Raw genomic sequence first — 17,543 nt, forward strand, 5'->3', positions numbered from 1 at the left:
TGACCTCCAGTAATTAGACTGTCCGCTTTGTTATGCTTTACAGTAAATTTGTGTAAATGAACCTGTGTGTTTTTGGATGTGAATTCTGGCCCTTATTTAACCACATGCAAGCAATTTATCTTGTATCCGTCTTTGGGAGATACACAAGTTGTTTAAGAGACAGAAAGGGGCAAGGTGTGCTTGTAGCCAGTGTTGGCATAATTTTCTGAAAACATTGATTACTTTTTTTTCTTGTTTTTCATTTAGTTGAGAATTGCTCATTTTACAAATCTGAAATTGTAGGCAAATAAGTTTCACGTAGCGGCAAAGAACTAATTAGGGAAAGAGCGTGGACACAGAAGGAAGCCTATAAATATATACAGTACAGTTTGCCTCTTTTGAAACAGCTGTCAGTTGATCATCCCTTACGATATTTACAACCGTGTGAGACAAGAAGAGCACAAGGTCTCATGACTGCACCCTTGGCCCTGTTGACCTCCCCTGGGTGGCCAGCGTACTGCGAAGGTGACCGCGAGGCTGTCCGCTGAGCTATCACAGAAGTGACGCTGGCACTGTTTGTGGACAGACAGTGTGTTTTTGAGGAGCCAACATATTGTGACCAAAACAAAAGACAAGAGTGGTGGAGAGTGAACAGGGGATATTTTCTGCATGGTCACTGACATTTAATTATCCGTATTGACTTGCGTAAACTCTTTTATACGCTTTAGTGTTTTTCCGATCAAAGAAAAATGTTCCCAGATGAATGCCAAAATGTTGCACTAGTGTTAGAGTACTAGAAAGATGGAAATTTAACTGTATAAATTAAACTTCAAATCCTACTGTTTAAAATGGTCAATTGTTGATGTGCCACACATATGAAAAAGTGTTTTATATCTTATTTATCCACTTTCCTGCAACTTACTATGCTGTATAAGAAGTTGTTAGAATGGCTATTTCAAGAGCCTCACCGAAGCTGTTCTGACACCTCAGGATTATTCCTTGTAATGGTGTTACAAGCTCTGGTGTGTTTTACAGAAGTTCATAATGACTACTTCAAAGTGCGGCCTTTCCCCTGACACCTTCTGGCTCTGTTTAACCTATGCGGTCGTGCTTGGTGTGCCTCAGTGGAGCTGGCCGTGCCTGACACAGCGCTGAGTCAGAGCCGTGTGTGGTTTCCAGGATGGAAACTGGCAGGGAGCTGCGGCTGGCTCCTGGGGAACTCGTGAACTGCTCCTGAGCCAGAGCTGGCGTTGGAAAGAGTGTCATTCAAGGACAGAGGTGACAGAGAGGTTAGCCTCCTCTGGCCTGTGCTGTCCTGCCTGCGTCTAAGTACGTGTAGCGATATTACTCTACTCTGTTTACTCTAGCACTTTCCAGTTAGAAACTTCCTTGTCATTTCCATACTCTCATAGAAGGATATTGAAGAAGAAGATATGCTACATTATTTAACTCCGTGAAATCAAGCAAAGAGCATGAAACAAACAGTACCTGGGGTTGGCTTACAGTATATACTGTCAGAGACTTTCATGAAAGTGGAATAATTGGTTTTCCTGCTTTTTGAGGTGGTAATGGTGCTCAGTGTCCTGATAATGTCCCAGTTAGATGCGTACATTGGAAAGGATCGTGTTAAGATTTTTTTTTTATTCTTGAACTCCTCCTCGTACAATACCAGAGTTTTGTGGTGCTGTAATACACCATGGGTTTGTAGCTCTCTGGAACAGAGAAGCATGGTTCTGGACCTGAAAATTAAGTGTCTGTAGGTGTTATTCTTTGTCCTTTTCATCTTGGCTCTGAACTATCGAATGCTTCAATTTTGTTCTTAATTGCTTAATTAATTTTATTTTTTATTCATTGTTTCTTAATTTATACAGTTTATCAGGTCTTTCCTGGATTGGAAGAGGCTCATTGTAGTATCTTCCAGGATCAGTAATACAGTTTTTCTCCCAAGAACACTTTACTGGACCATATTTGTTCTATGAAAATATAAATGATGTATATTATTAAGAACTATAAGCACTATTCTTGAAAACAACCAACTTGATATATATCTAGCACCCCCTACTTTAATAAAATAGTTTTATTTGAACTATTAGATTATGTGATGTGATGATGTGAGGTTTGAATCTGGGATCACAAACAGACAGCCCAGGAGAAGTAACTGAAATAATGGACATACAGGTTTACGTTTTTAAATAAACTCTGATTCTTGCTGATAAAGGCAAGAGGCTGAGGATAGAAGTCCTTTCTGCTCTTCATGATGGTTTGTAATCTGTTCCTGTAGGAGCAATATCAGTGAGGACCTGTGGGAAAAGCTTTACTCTGTTTTCATATTAAAGCAGCGTTTGGGGAGATACTGCCATTGCATTGTTTTGCAGCTGTTGAACTGGCAATTGTGTGGATAAGCTGTGTAAACGGTGCACATATTTACTGCGCTAATGACTCAATTTACAGTTTAGGTAACACGTCTGTGGTGTGTCAGCTATTTATATCTCTACGATTGCTGTTTTTGCTTAGTTGCAAACTGGTCCAGGTGGCAGTGCATTCCCCTTGCACTGGGCCACCTCAGTCCACAGGATGACTTTGAACCAATAATTTTGTCTTGTGTTGTATACATCTAACTGAGCAGGGAGCAGATGTTTCTACCCTGCATGGTGTCAGGGCACTCTAAAGGTTACCTCACAAGCACAGCTCAGTTGGAGAATGAAATGGACTCCACTTCTGGCGATTTTCACCCATCTGTCTCTGTCCAGCATGGGCCTCCTACATGACCAACTCGCCCATGGTGATTGTGATGATTGGCCTGCCAGCGCGGGGGAAGACCTACATGTCCAAGAAGCTAACGCGCTACCTCAACTGGATCGGCGTACCCACCAAGGGTGAGTGGATAACTGAAACCAATAGACAATTTCACCATGTCCCTCTGTTGCGGTATGGAATTCACTGGTTATCGACAAGAAACCACTTAACAAAAGCAAGAGTACGTAGCAGTCTGGACATCATGCTTCTTTCATTCATAATCTGAGTACACACTACCATTGCTGTCTTCCCACTGCAGTGTTTAACCTGGGAGTGTATCGGAGAGAGGCTGTCAAGGCCTACAAGTCTTATGATTTCTTCAGACACGACAACCGGGAGGCCATGAAAATTAGAAAGTAGGTGAAAGATCTTTTCACTTTCCTTCAAGTGTGCCGTGTTACAGTGTATATTTATATATAAAACTCTCCAAGAAAAGGCATTTAAACACATAGTCCTGCCACTCGAGGACAGTGTTGTTTATCTTCCGGTGATGCAGGATTCAAGACTGCAGTTCTGCGAGGTGCAGATTCACTCATGCAGTTCTGGATTCCTCAGCAGAACACTGACCTATAAAAAAACTGCTCCTGTCACTACAGGGGTGCTAATATAAGGTTACTGGCTCAATAATTCAGATGACCTTCTCACCTTCTCACTCTGTGCCTTGACTATATTTCTTCTATCCATTTTCCTTCATGCCCATGACATAATATTGGTTTAAATTTTAGGGAAAATGTGTACAATTCATTTTTTTGAGTGAAGTCATCCAATGCATATTATTGCAAAGCATTGGATTTGTACTGTACAAAAACAAAATATTATTTTTTCTCACAGGGTTAGAGTGTGAACTAGAAGTTCAACAGAAACATTTGTATATGTTCCTGCTTATACAGAAAAAACTATTCCTTCTCTTCAAAGAAAAACAATATTGGTTATGTCACTGTATGTAAGCAAAGTGATCAGTGATTTTATACAGAATGCTGAAGGTGGTAGGGGTGCTAGATTTTAACTACTGTTATAATATAATGACTGGAGATGTCAGGTGGTATTGACTATCGTATAATTCGTTTGCACTCAAGTAAAGGAGTCAAACTGGCTGGTAAAACATTTCATCCATGATGGCCAAAGTACTTTTGTTCAGAAATCAAAGATCATTTCACTATCTGATTTTATTTCTACCCTAATACTTCATGTCTGCTACCCTTAACTTTAGAGGTGAATTGCACAAAGTTGTGACAAATGCTTGAGGGTCAAATTACCTTTTAAAATAATTATTTTCAGACAGCTAGTTGTGTAATGAGTGACTGCATTGAGGAAAAGGTTTGACTCTAATAACGGTCACTGGTTGCATCAAATAACAGCTTTTCCTTCTTCATCACAGGCAGTGTGCCTTGGTAGCTCTTCAGGATGTTAAGTCATATTTAAATGAGGAAGGAGGACAGATTGCGGTAAGACATCTCAGCCCACAACAAACACACTGTTAAGCTCAGAACCATTCATCTGTGAGCACCAGGGATCCAGTACTGTAGGACCGAGAGAATATATCCCACATCACAAAGCCTTAAGCACAGGATTAGGGAATTTAGGAAGAGTGTCATTCTATCCATGACTTTCACATGCTTTAGAGAAGCATCAAGGTCTTTCATTTCTGCTGCTATTGAGTGCTACCCCCAAACTGTAAAATTTACCATAAATACACAACACTGTGCTCTTTATTTACCTGATGTGAAATATAAAGGAAATTTCATTTCCTTTAGGTGTTTGATGCCACAAACACAACCAGGGAAAGAAGAGATCTCATCCTCGGTTTTGTGAAACAAAACGCGTACAAGGTAAATGCTGAGGCGAGAGTTTCCAGTCTTGTCTTGCACAGAAATCCTTCATGATATGCACATCTGGTGCTGCAAGCTGTGGTTGTGCAAGACTCGGGCAGCTGTAACCAGGGAACAGTTCAAACATAAAATTCCACCTATTTTTGTTTTCCCAGTTTTTTTTTCTTAAGGTTTTACAATATATTTATCGGGTACTTTCCTTTTTCACATTATGTTTTTGCTATATTTTTGCCTTTTTTTCTTTATTTTACTGCAGCCTGTGCTTTCAACATGCTATATTTGGAACTTGCACATATCTCTAACAACCGTCTAGCACTTGTACAGTAAAGAGCTGTACTGGATCAGTTAGTAATCCCTAATCCTGTTGGAAGTAATGTACTATAACAAATGCAGAGTGGGCTTTTTTTCTTTCAGGTGTTTTTTGTGGAGTCAGTCTGTGATGATCCAGATGTCATTGCTGCTAACATTTTGGTAGGTTCTCTACAAAGCAATTGTCGTTATACAAAAACTGAGATCAATTGCTTCCCCACTCTTAATCGGAGCAAACTTGATCATTTGCTGTTTTTTTAATTATTCACCAGCTGGTGAATAAAATAGTCTGTATATGTGTCATATATGTTTTATTCTGCATGTGTGATTTCCTTGTTCTTAAACACAGCCTTTTTGTATCGCTTTCTGTTTTTTGACAACATGTCTACCATGGATGCAATTTATTCTGTGCAATGTGAGCCCCTGTGTACTGATACCCAATTATCAGTGGACACCAACCTGGTTTCATCAAATTGAATTTTGTTCTGAAGTTGTTCCTCTTATTCAAATTGTTCTCTTATTCTTTTTCATCAACAGGAGGTGAAGGTGTCCAGTCCAGACTACCCAGAAAGACACAGGGAGTGCGTAATGGATGATTTCCTGAAGAGAATCGAGTGCTATGAAGTTACATACCAGCCTTTGGATCCAGATGAATATGACAAGTAAGTTAATACAGATGAGAAGTTTTTAATGAGTCATTCTTGCTTTATTATCCTTTATTATACAGTAAATAATTCATTTTCCTCAAATTGCACTCTGGTATATTTGTACCTCTCTGCCTACCAGAATAAGGTATTGTATATTAACATGGCACTTGTGTTTACAGTATATATGATACTTTCTAGAGAACCCACTGTCTTCTGTTTTAATTTAAACCACCCTTAATTATTCTCTCTCATTTAACATGTCATTTAATAATTATTTTATCTTTTATGTTTTCATTTCTTCATGTCGGTAAGAAATTGTGTGCAAAATGTGTTACTGACACATCAGCAAACAGAAATGTTTAGTCTGTCCTTTTGATGGATTAGAATTATCTCTGTACTCCTTTCTAAACAAATCTGTGCCTTGTTATTAGAGTACAAACAGAAGAATGACACTGTTTCAAATACTCCCACAATATCCATACATTTGGTTTGTTTCTACTCAGACATTGAAACGGTAATCCTAAGAACAGTTCTAAGACTCAACATGCAACACAATACAACCCAGCATTTGTGCTAATTTCAAACCTTATTCTTCTGTTTAAGAGCCTAAACTATTTAAATGCAATCCTATCCTAGAATTACAGGTTTCATAAACCTCGGTAATTAAGAGCACTATAGGAATTAAAACCAGACTACATCTTCAGCTCTGGACAACCAGGGGAACCGGAAGGTCTTGATTAATTGCGTAGTGAACTGATTCATACAAATATTGCCACTAGAGGGAGACATAGTATAAGCGTTCCTGCACTCTCAGTAAGCTCCGTTACAGCCATAAACCACTGGGGAGGAGATGCTTGAAGATTAGAAATCCAAATACACCTTTCTTGTTCCTCAGAGTTGAAATCAACATTTTTCCCTCTGCCCCATCGTGCATTTTCTTACTTTAATTTTCGTTGCTAATTACTGGTTGGTGTCTGTGTATTTATCATCAGAGACCTGTCCTTCATTAAAGTGATAAATGTCGGACGCCGCTTCTTAGTAAACAGAGTGCAGGACTACATCCAGAGCAAAATCGTCTACTACCTCATGAACATCCACGTGCACCAGCGCACCATCTACCTGTGCCGGCACGGGGAGACGGACCACAACATGCAGGGCCGCATCGGGGGCGACTCCGAGCTGTCAGCCGGGGGCAGGCAGGTGAGACCGCTGGAGAGGCAGCGGCACTACCAGGCAAACGGGACCGTGAGGATTAATCTCCACCATGAAATTTCACAGCAGCCCAGTAAGCTGCGCACATCTGTTTTAACGGGTTCGAGTCGAACCGTGCAGAAGAATGGAAACTGTGATTACAAGTTTCTTCTAGTTTCTTCTACGCTTCTACAAGTGCCCTGTACTGTTAACATTTGCTACAGCGTAGCTGAGGTCTGTTTACTTCAATTGAATCGGTCATCTTTAAGCCATAAATATAATGTAATAGAAAGTGAAATGGATTTTCATTTTTCAAATGAAGTAAATAGCTTATCTGAATGAAGCATTTTGTTACATTGGTAAATAAGGTGGTGCAGTGTTGTTCAGAGCGTTAATGATTTAAGATAAGATTAAGATAACTTTATTACCCATTTACAATTCTTATTACACATGACCAATTCCTAATGCAAAAAAAATACATTTGTTTGCATTAGGAATTGGTCTTTTCGCACACAGACAGGGAGAGAAACTTGGGGTCAGAGCGCAGGGTCTGCCATTGTACACAGCTGGGGTTAAGGGCCTTCCAGCCACAGGCGCAGATCTTTAGCCACGGTGCCACCGCTCCGCCCATCTATGAATTATACAATTAGCTAAATAATTAAGTTTCCAGTGTTTCAATGTCACTGTTGTATGCAGTTTGCTTCCTGAGCATTCGACTATGTCATGCCTTGTCTTTTCCTGTAGGTTTTGCTCCAGAAACTCGGCTCCTCTGTTTTATGTGCTAACCGTTTCCTCTTTCTCAGTTTGCCAAAGCGCTGCGGGAGTTCATCGAGGAGCAGAAGCTGTCGGACCTGAAAGTGTGGACCAGCCAGCTGCGAAGAACTATCCAGACTGCGGAGGAGCTGGGTGTGCCGTACGAGCAGTGGAAGATCCTCAACGAGATTGACGCAGTGAGTGAGCAGCTTGGACATGCTCAGGGTTCTGAACATGGAATTCGCATTATCTGCTTTAGATAACCCTGCAAGCATCATTGATTTGACGCATGGTGTTTGCCAGTATATACCTGTGCTCCGAAAGACGGCGCTTTTAGAAAGGAGCAATATGAAGCAAAAGTAATAAGAGGGAATGTGTCAATCCCAGCAGTACCACCACAAAACACAAGAGGGTGCCAAAGGCTAAAATGGAGGAAGTCTTGGAATTAATTTGGTAGCATAAGGGAAACAAATTTACCTCCAATGTAAAATTAATTCTATGCCATTGATGTTTGCTCACAATATATTTAGATTTTTAAAGAATGGTTAATATTGTTTTCCAGCCTATAATATATGTTAGGCTTGAGTGAGCTTTTAGCTCTAACACTTTGACCTGGAGTAATAATTTGGTTTCTGGTCTGGCTTGAGATGAGGGGCAGTGTTAATCAGAGGGAAGCTGGGGGAGGATTCCTGCTTCTCCCACAATTCTCTGTCTAGTCACAGCAGTTACACCCCGGACCACTCGCCTGTTAACCCCCTCTCAGAGATCGACTTGAGGACGAGTAACGCACAGCTCGCTCCCAACCACCGGTGCTCTCAAGTTGTACTACAAACCTGAAGGGCCAACTGTAGATTCATAGGTGTCAAAGATATAAAAAAGCGTCTGCTTTCACAAGGACAGATTTTGTAGTAAATTAAAGAAGCTGCAAATAGTTTTGAAGACCTTGGAAGGATGCCCCAGGGCGCTCTGTCCTAGCCTGTTGGAAGACGTGAGCGTGACTGTAAAAAAAACAGCATCTGGAATTCATCTGTATGACTTGGAATCTTTGTGATTTTAAGGAACAACAAAACAGACGTTTTTTTTATCCTGAAGAGCAGCATAGGCAAATGTTTCGTCTTTTTAGGGGGGTGGAAGGGGGTAATTTGATATCCATGCTTATCGTTAAATGGGGATTTTTTTTGACATATCTGTCACTTGGCATTAAACAATGCACTGCTGTTATGTGGGAGATTGGAAGGGACCCTTTGTGTGTCTCCTACTCAGGGGGTGTGTGAAGAGATGACCTACAAGATGATCCAGGACACGTACCCAGAGGAATTTGCCCTCAGGGACCAGGACAAGTACCACTATCGCTACCCTGGAGGAGAGGTATGGCAAAGAATTGGATACCTTTATGTAACAATACTTCTCCAGCACAATCTCCAGGACCCTGGGAGGTGAAGTGCCTAAAATAAAAAGCCCTCATCAACCTTTTAGTAGGTGTTTATCCAAATCTTGTGTTCTTTCAGTTTAAACGAGTTCTTTGCAGAAATCACCAAAGAAGAGCAAGATGCCCCATTTACTTGAATCGCTTCATCTATAAAAGCCAAACGTGAATCCAAACTGTAATTAGAAAATTATGGTTATGCATTTTGCATGTTATGCAAAATTGTTACAGCTTTTAAAATTTAAAGGTTAAAAATGCAAGAGTCAGAGATGGAGCGACAGTAGGCAGTTGGAAGGCAGTGACCCACTCTGGAAAGCCAAAATGTTGTTTGAGGGACCTCCCTAGAGGGCTTCGTCTTTGGGGAAAACTGTCCACCAGTGTCTGCATAAAAATAACTCCTAGATTGGCTTAATATTAGCAGAATACATTTGTACTGAGCCAAGCAAATTTTGCTGACATTCTGCCCCACACATATCCAGTTTGCTATTAGTCATTCCGAATAATAAGCATGATGTGTGGGTGTAACACAGCTCAGTATCTCAGTCCAGAATTCTCCTGCTGCAGAGGTGTAGGAGGGGGGGAGAGAGAGGCCTAGAAAGGTAGAAGACCCAGTCCTTTGTTGTAGGAGAGTTTGCCACTGTTGAGGGTGTAGTGCAGTGTGGCTCTGCTGATTGAATCTCAGCAGGGGCAGAGCAGAGCTGCACCCCTATAGTATGTAAGCCAGGATCAGTGGTGAGGTAAATTTACACCTGACGTAGTTGACTGAAAAGGCCCTCTGGGCTTCCACAAGATGTGCAGCCAGCGCATAGGTGAGTTTCCTCTTTCCACAGTCGTACCAGGACCTGGTCCAGCGCCTAGAGCCGGTCATCATGGAACTGGAGCGACAGGGAAACGTGATGGTCATCTGCCACCAGGCTGTCATGCGCTGCCTGCTGGCCTACTTCCTGGACAAGAGTGCTGGTACTGTACATCCCCGCTGCAGAAGTCTGCTGACCGTCACTCTCAGTCTAGCCTCAGGCCCTGCGAAAAGAATGTCATTTTGTAGCCCCATTACAAATGGTGAGATGGGTGGAAGAGTGAGTGAATAGCTAAGGCAGGTCTTTATCTGTCCTGCTATTGACTGAGAGAAATGTTCCTATCGTTTTAGAGAAACAGCACTTTAAAGGGGGAACTGCTGTCTCAATTTCTCAGACTGGTTATTAGAGCTCTTCATCGCAAATTCATCACGATTTTTACAGATTTTCAAATCGGGTGCAAAATCGTGAACCTTGTGAAAGTACTGTATGGTTTGCCGTGCTGTCGCATGCAGATGAGAAACGGGTGAGAGTGAGAGTTCTTGCGGATTGGGATGTTAATGCCGCTCTTCCTGCTCAGTGGTCGCTGTAAACAAACGGGAAACATGGTCTCTCGACACCATTAATCGTTTTTTTTATGGTTTTGAACTTGTGTACAGTTGCAAGAAAAAGTTTATGATCCCCTTGGAATTACCTGGATTTCTGCATTACTCATAAAAATGTGGTCTGATCTTCAACAAGTCACAATAATAGACAAACACCATCTGCTTAAACTAATAACACACAAACAATTGTACTCCTTCTTGTCAATATTGAACACATCGCAGACTTTTTCTTCCAACTGTTTGTTTTAAACGATGCCTCACTGTCTAGCATTTGGCTGTTCAAAACATAGTGGACACGCACAGAACAGAGAATCAGATCAGCAGAAAATAAGACCATTTCCTTTTCTAAGGGATATCCAGTTGGCACTGATGTTGATCCCAGGTTCACTATCACGTACAATCGAATAAGTACGACAAACAAGCAGATATTTGTCGGAAAAAACATCCTGAAGTCTATGTTGAATTCAATTCAATTGCACTTATTCAAATCAGCTGTTTAGGCAGCAGTACAGGCTATGGCACAGCAAGGACTGCAATAATGTAAGTCCTGCTGGAATTTTTCTTTTAGATGTTTAGATTTTTTACTTACCGTAAAATAACCACAAATGTAAATGATAGAGCACTTTTGTAAAACTGAAATGTATATGAGGGTATTTTAGTTGGTTGGCAGGTTGCTATTTTTTTTTGCAATACTTTATCTACAGTATCTAAAAACATGTCATCTTGTAAGTGTCAGTTTCATGAAAACATTTTAAATTAATATGGTAGCAAAATTCACTTAGTCTAAAGCACTTTTATGCCCCGACTACCTCAGTTGCTAAAGCATAAGACTCATAATCTCATGGTAGTGGGTTCGTGTCCCACGTCGGGCGCCAGGTTCTCTAATAACCCCGACTGGGCAGCAGCAGTATGGGGCACTGTTGGCGGTGGAGGATCACATTTCTGTGACAACGGGAACAATACTCGCCCTGTCCACGCGGAAGAAAGGCCTGACAATCTACTTCCGTATCTTGCCATGAAAACTCTATGGATAGTGACGGGGGAACTGTCCATGAGTCGATACGTGACTCGACGGCATTCATCACATCCCCATCCCAAAGCACTTTTACAATGTAATAGGGCTACTTTTGTGTCATCAGAAGTTTTGTCGCCTCGTTCTGAATCACAGACAAATGACAGCATTGTGGTGCTACGCAAAAACTGAAACATCATCTCAACTTGGATGTACAGTAAATTGGAGGTTTACACTTTACCGTATGCGTGGTAGTTTCACTGAGGTTTAAAATGCACTAATCATTGCTGATTAACTATAACCCTGTAATGAAAAAACAGCCTTACAGTTATAAGTGCTTTAGACCAAGTGAACCTTGCTGCTATATTATTTAAAAATATTTTAATTAAACTGACGTATAGAAGGTAACAGTTCCCTTTTAAGGTCAGCTAGTATTTCTTCTTTTCTTTTTTTTTAGCAAAAGTGGAGCTACTGAGTTGGGCAACAAAACATAATTACTATTATTATTGCTAGTTTAATTGGCTGACCCTTTTCTTCAAAATGACTTAACATTTTCAACCATTTATAAAGCTGGGTCTAAATGATTCAACAAACCCTGCTTTGTTATATTCATTCTCTTGGTCTCTGTGCACGTTCTCCATATACCTTTTTTTGTTTTCCTTGAAATTGAGGTTATATACAGTACTTTTAGTCCTGTCATTTAGTTATTGTTATAGCTTGTGAGCAAAAGGACTTAACAGGCTGTTGTCCATCAGCAGAATGTGGGCTGGTCCTTGGTTTTCCTTACTTCTTGTAATCTTCAATTTACAGCCCACATGGTGACTCAGAATTTCCCCTATTACAGGTCGTCATTGAACGAGAAACTCCTCCCAGACCCAGAACTCAGTGGTCACACAGACTGTTTCCATATGCACACCATAAATAAAATAATCCTCTTATGAAAGTGGTTGAGCTATAAATGACATATTACAATTATGCACACGCAGTGATTTGTTTCCCTGGCCAAACACAAAAAACAAAAAATAAAATAATTTAACTATTAGAACTGTAGATGGAAAAACAAAACAGTGCTCTCATCTTGCAGGAACTAGCAAAGGAATCCTGGTACAGAGATAACATCAGTTACTACAGTGTTTTTATGTGCGATAGTGTCTATTGATGGCCAGTCTTTTTATTAACACTTTGTCAAACGGTTTTCAGATGACCTGCCTTACCTCAGGTGTCCTCTTCACACCGTTCTCAAATTGTCACCTGTTGCCTATGGTAAGATGTCCCAGCTGGACTCCGTGTGAACCATCTTACCCTCTTGTCCTAGAAGAACGGACATGCTTTCGCATTACTGTGCCCTTCTGACAGTTTATCACCCTCTTTTGCCAGCGTGCTCTTAGATCAGGCTGCCCTTTTTCTCTGGTTCGCCATCCCTTTCTAATGAATGAGCTTGCTTGCTGTCATGGTCTGCTAGCTTGCCCTGCTTACTTCCTGTGTTGTCCCAGATGGGAAATGTGCTTTGCAGGCAAGTAACAGCCAAAACACAATACACAAAATTGTCACAACATGAACCAATCAACAAATAAGAGATAGATATGCATTAGATGAGAAAAAAACTACTTACTTAACTACTTTAAGTAATCCTCTTAAGAGGAGTTTAGAAAGATCAAGACGTTGGGTTATCAGTGTGCGAGCTGCATTACATCCATAAAAATCATGCCTGTGGAGGGGGGGAGGACAAAAGTAAAATAAAACAGTTGTCCAAATTAAGCTGGTTAATATCTGTGGAAATTTCTTAGTACTATTGCAGATACCTTGGCTCTGTTGTGCTATTGTACAATAGACGGTAGTTCCGTCTACTTTTCTTTGCTAGCTTATCATGCTTTTCTGTTGAATTGTCGTTCTATTCTGGATGAACTAAAGTACTGTGATAAGAGCATAAGGTTATGAACAAGACCAGACTACCTGAGCCACAGTGTTAAAGCCTCACCCAGCTGGCTCTGCTGTAGGCTGCCTCTCCTCAGCTGGTAGCTTGCCACACTGCTCTGCGCAGAAAAAGTAAGGATTCTCTTTCAGTTGTTTGGTGAAAATGTGCTTTTTTCGTAAGTACTGTTTTTTTTTAATGTTTTTTGTTGTTGTTGTCGTCTCAGGCTGTAAAGTTGAAATGTTTTACTTGAATGTGGAAGCAGTGAACACTCACCGTGAGAAGCCTCTGGTAAGTCCAGATTCTTGAACATCTTTGTTGATATATTATTTATCCACTAAGCAAATGGTGTCTGGCCCTGGGCATTTAAATCTGAATTTGACGCCTCTGTAATATCCAGGAGTTATGATGGTGGTAACCTACAGCTGGGATTGGTGATTTTCCTTAACGATGTGTCCAAAAGCACTGCAAGGCTACATCAAAACATGACATTCCAGGCGAAATGGGCATCATAAAAAGATAACATCCAAAGTAAAAGCTTAGATTTTAAAAAACAAAACCTAACTGCCAAATGATGATAAAACTTTACATTCTAACTATAAAAAGAGATGCACAGATGCAGTGACTGAACTACAGATTTTTACAGCCATAAAACTACAACATTGGTAATTTAAATCAAATACTGAAAACCATTTTAGTGTCTAAAAACAAAACACTCTACTTGGGCCTCCACTCATCTGCTAAGAAATTTAAAAGCACAGTAATCAAACAAATAAGCTTTAGAACTGTATCAAATACTAGAACTTTGTACAGGACCAAAGTACTTTCTTGGTGACTAGAATAGGTTTATTTTTTTCCTGTCCATAATTACTGTAAATACACAGGCCTCTAAACCACAGAAATAGGTTTTGTGATCTCAACCGTAACATTTCCTGAATTTCAGATCAAATATTACAGAATCTTGCACAGTGACATCTGGACTTTTATTCATGAAATACTTTTATTACCATTTTTGTTTTTTTGTTATATCCACTTGATTTACAATCTCTAACATGTTGGCTCGTGGTTACAAACCCTGCAACCGCACACGGGGAAGAGTGAGGAAGTGTAGGCAGACTCACCTTCATCTCTCATTTTTTAACACCAAACTGACAACACAGCCCCATACCAGAGGTTCAAAGCTAATTGGAGGAGAGAAGTGTCCCTCACTAGCAGTACATTGAACACACAGGCACTGGGAGACCACAGGGGTCACTGTGTTGCTAATAGAGGAGGCCAAATAATCCCTCCATATCCACAGTAGCCAATTGTGTGTCACCATTTGGGGAAACCCTGGCCAAAGTCTATTAGGTCCACAACTCAGGCTCAGATCGTCACTTTAGCAAGCGCCTTCATTGGTTCAGCCGTTTCTGAGATTAATGAGATACACTTGAAGTGGCACATTAGGGCTTGGGGTGGCACAGTGGTTTAATGGTTAGCGTTTCCAGCCTCACAATGCTGGAGCTCTGGGCATGCAAGCCCTGCTCTGGGTTGCATGCAAGCCCTGAAGACATCTCTTCACTTACCTGTGGTGTTCATACTGTGGGAGAACCAGCTCCTTATATACAGAGCACATTAATTAGCAAAATCAATCAGTGGGTCTGGAAACATGGAAAACTCAGCAAATGCAAATATTTTATGAGGAGGCAATGAGGAAGTCACTAACATTTGAATATTAATCATTGTATCAGCCAGCACTCTGTAACTCATTATGCACTATGTAACCAAAGTCTTATATGTTTTTTGGTTATTAGTCTTTGTATATTTTTTTCAATGTTTCTTTTGATTTGTACAACAGGAGCCGTCTTTTCATTTTCAGGAAAAAAAGAAAACGGCAGTTACGATGGTAAAGAGTGTCAGATTTGTGTATGCTCCCTAGTTTTTCTGTGTAGGAGCAGAAACGTTCCTTTAAAAAGTTTACAAGAGTGTCCCACGGTTATAACACTGCTAAATCTTTATAAAAGTCGGTCATTACTTTACCAAACCCCTGCTTTGGAAAAAAAACAATGAAAAAGAAATGGTCCAATCTTGGTTTAATTTCTTGGGGTTGGCCTTTGGTTCATTTGTTCATTATTTGTAGACATTTTGTATTCAAATACTGTACTTTATAATTATTTTGTAGAAGCTAGTACTGAATTCAAGTTTAAATAGTGCCTTTTAATTTACAGGTACAGGTTGTGTTTTTAAGTACACAACCTAAAACTCCATGTCTTGCTGTCGAGACATTGTGTACCTGTCTTTACAGCTTGCTTTCTGTATTCCTCAGAGACCTGACTAAAGCAGGCACCCACTTTCATTTCGCAATGCTACCAGGTTTCTGTGAAGGGAACACTGACTTGTTTTTGTAGTGATTTATTATTTCCATGCTTTTTTTTCCTCTAACATACCGTAATATACAGTATATTACAGTGAATAGAATAAATGAAAGGTGATCATTGTTTTATCAGTTTTTCTTCTCTGGGTAATTGAGGAACATGTACAACTCTTCTTTAAACAGCAATCAAAATCAGTGGACATCTCAATTGCTTTGCTGTGCAATTTGACACAGCATGTTTTGTTCAGGGGACTGGCCCATTTGAATGACAGCATTCTTCCTTTCAGAAGGCTTTTGACTGGTTTTTCATTTAAAGTGGAAATGCCCAGTTTAGCCATTCCAGCCATTCTGTTTGTACCGTTACATCCGTCTCTCCATTTCCTGTAGTGTAGCTGTTAGCACGAGTTCAGATCTGCTCAGTGTGTCACCTGACGCACGAGAGAGTCTGCAGCCTGGCTGTTCAACTCCGTTATATTGGGGAAACATCCCAGATCTCTCCTGGGGTTATAGCAGAAGCTGGAATGGTTTAAACTGCTATGCGCTGACAATCTCATTGCTATCCCTGCTGTTCCATTGGCACTGCCAGGCTTGTAGTAGCTGGAAGGTACAGGAAAAGCCGTATCCTGTTCCGCCAAGAACACTCGGTGTTCAATAGCAGTGTACCTGGGTCCCCGTGCAGTGCTGTTGTGCCTGTTTTGTGTGCATTTTAATGCTCCTGGTTTCTCCCCGTCTCCGATCAGGACAAAATCCAGAAGAATCCTGCTGCCGTCCTGCTTCGACGGAATAGCTATACCCCCCTGGCCAGTCCCGACCAGGTCAAGCGCCCTCGTCTCTACAGTGCCGGCAACAGGCCCTGGCTACCCCTCGCCCCCTCCCCGAAGGCCTTGCAATTCCACGAGGCGCCAGAGGGGGCAGTGCTGGAGCAAAGCCAAGTTAGTGTCAGCACTGTGTTAAATGGCAATCACCTTGATTAAGCCTCGATAATCACCCCTAAGCCCCTGCGTTCTCTACCTCGCAGTGCCCATCAAATTGAATCAATCCTCCATCAGCTTCTGCAAAAAAACTCTTTGCATTTTGTGTGTGGATTTGTACCATTGCCGGTTTTTACAGCAATGTGTTCTGCTCTCCTGACTTTTTTTCCCCCAGTCATGTGACCCCTTTTTGCTTTTCTTGCTCATCTTTTGGTTTATTAGCTCTTACGCTCTGCTGCAATACACTGAGTTGTTCCCTGACTATACTTCACTAGCCTGAATGACTCAGGAGCCTGTTTAGAATGAGTTAGAGCAGGCCATTCTTCCCGTTTTTTATGCATATTTAGACATGTCAAGTTGAATATTTTTATTGCATTTTTATCTTATTTACTGCAATGTGTGCAAAAAACAATCTGGAGGGAAAATGTCAAAATGTAAATGGAGAAATCTGTTAAAGTACAGTAATACATGTGGACTGAACTGTTTCATGAATCTTAGTCTTAGCCTTGTATTTCAGTTGAAAAGCTCTTTCCCAAATATACTGATAATAATAATGTGGAGCTAGATGATATCATAATCTGTGAAGGGAAAAAAAAAGCAAATGTTCTACATATTCAGAGAACGTATCACAACTGATACAGCTCTTTTCATCCCAAAGGATCCCATCTTGTTTTTCATACACTGTAGGAAGGGATCCACTCTATGCACTACTGAAGTGCAGCACCTAATATGCATCAGAATTTGAATAACTAAAGAGCCTGATATTGCAGAGGATTTAGGTCTTTTACTATTTTATCATATTCTACAACTTCTCTTTCTCTGTCACCCTGTGTGTGCTTGGCTCTGCTGATGAAAGTAAATGGGCTTCATCTTTCCTCTCCATCTCTCTCTGTCTTTCTCTCTCTTTTCTCCTTTTCTCCCTCTCTCTCCACAGCCCCGTGCAGGAAGCGCCTGCATGTGAGTATC

General features: G+C 40.8%; 1 protein-coding gene across 6 annotated transcripts in view; it reads left to right on the forward strand.

Annotated features, from left to right (window-relative positions):
- Positions 1-17,543, forward strand: part of pfkfb2b (6-phosphofructo-2-kinase/fructose-2,6-biphosphatase 2b) — a 31,913-nt gene that overhangs the window by 8,487 nt on the left and 5,883 nt on the right. For 3 of the 6 annotated variants that reach the window (XM_015342186.2, XM_006628392.3, XM_015342187.2), the window contains 14 exons: positions 2,730-2,855; positions 3,035-3,131; positions 4,154-4,220; positions 4,530-4,604; positions 5,019-5,075; positions 5,451-5,575; positions 6,553-6,760; positions 7,555-7,701; positions 8,768-8,872; positions 9,761-9,890; positions 12,542-12,604; positions 13,480-13,544; positions 16,347-16,538; positions 17,512-17,534. In XM_015342186.2, the coding sequence (XP_015197672.1) occupies positions 2,730-2,855; positions 3,035-3,131; positions 4,154-4,220; positions 4,530-4,604; positions 5,019-5,075; positions 5,451-5,575; positions 6,553-6,760; positions 7,555-7,701; positions 8,768-8,872; positions 9,761-9,890; positions 12,542-12,604; positions 13,480-13,544; positions 16,347-16,538; positions 17,512-17,534 (1,480 nt within the window). The remainder of the gene's footprint in view (positions 1-2,729; positions 2,856-3,034; positions 3,132-4,153; positions 4,221-4,529; positions 4,605-5,018; positions 5,076-5,450; positions 5,576-6,552; positions 6,761-7,554; positions 7,702-8,767; positions 8,873-9,760; positions 9,891-12,541; positions 12,605-13,479; positions 13,545-16,346; positions 16,539-17,511; positions 17,535-17,543) is intronic. The other 3 variants (XM_015342184.2, XM_015342185.2, XM_015342190.2) reach the window with 2 other exon arrangements.

This window comes from Lepisosteus oculatus, chromosome 5 (assembly GCF_040954835.1).
Source record: "Lepisosteus oculatus isolate fLepOcu1 chromosome 5, fLepOcu1.hap2, whole genome shotgun sequence".
NCBI lineage: Eukaryota > Metazoa > Chordata > Actinopteri > Semionotiformes > Lepisosteidae > Lepisosteus > Lepisosteus oculatus.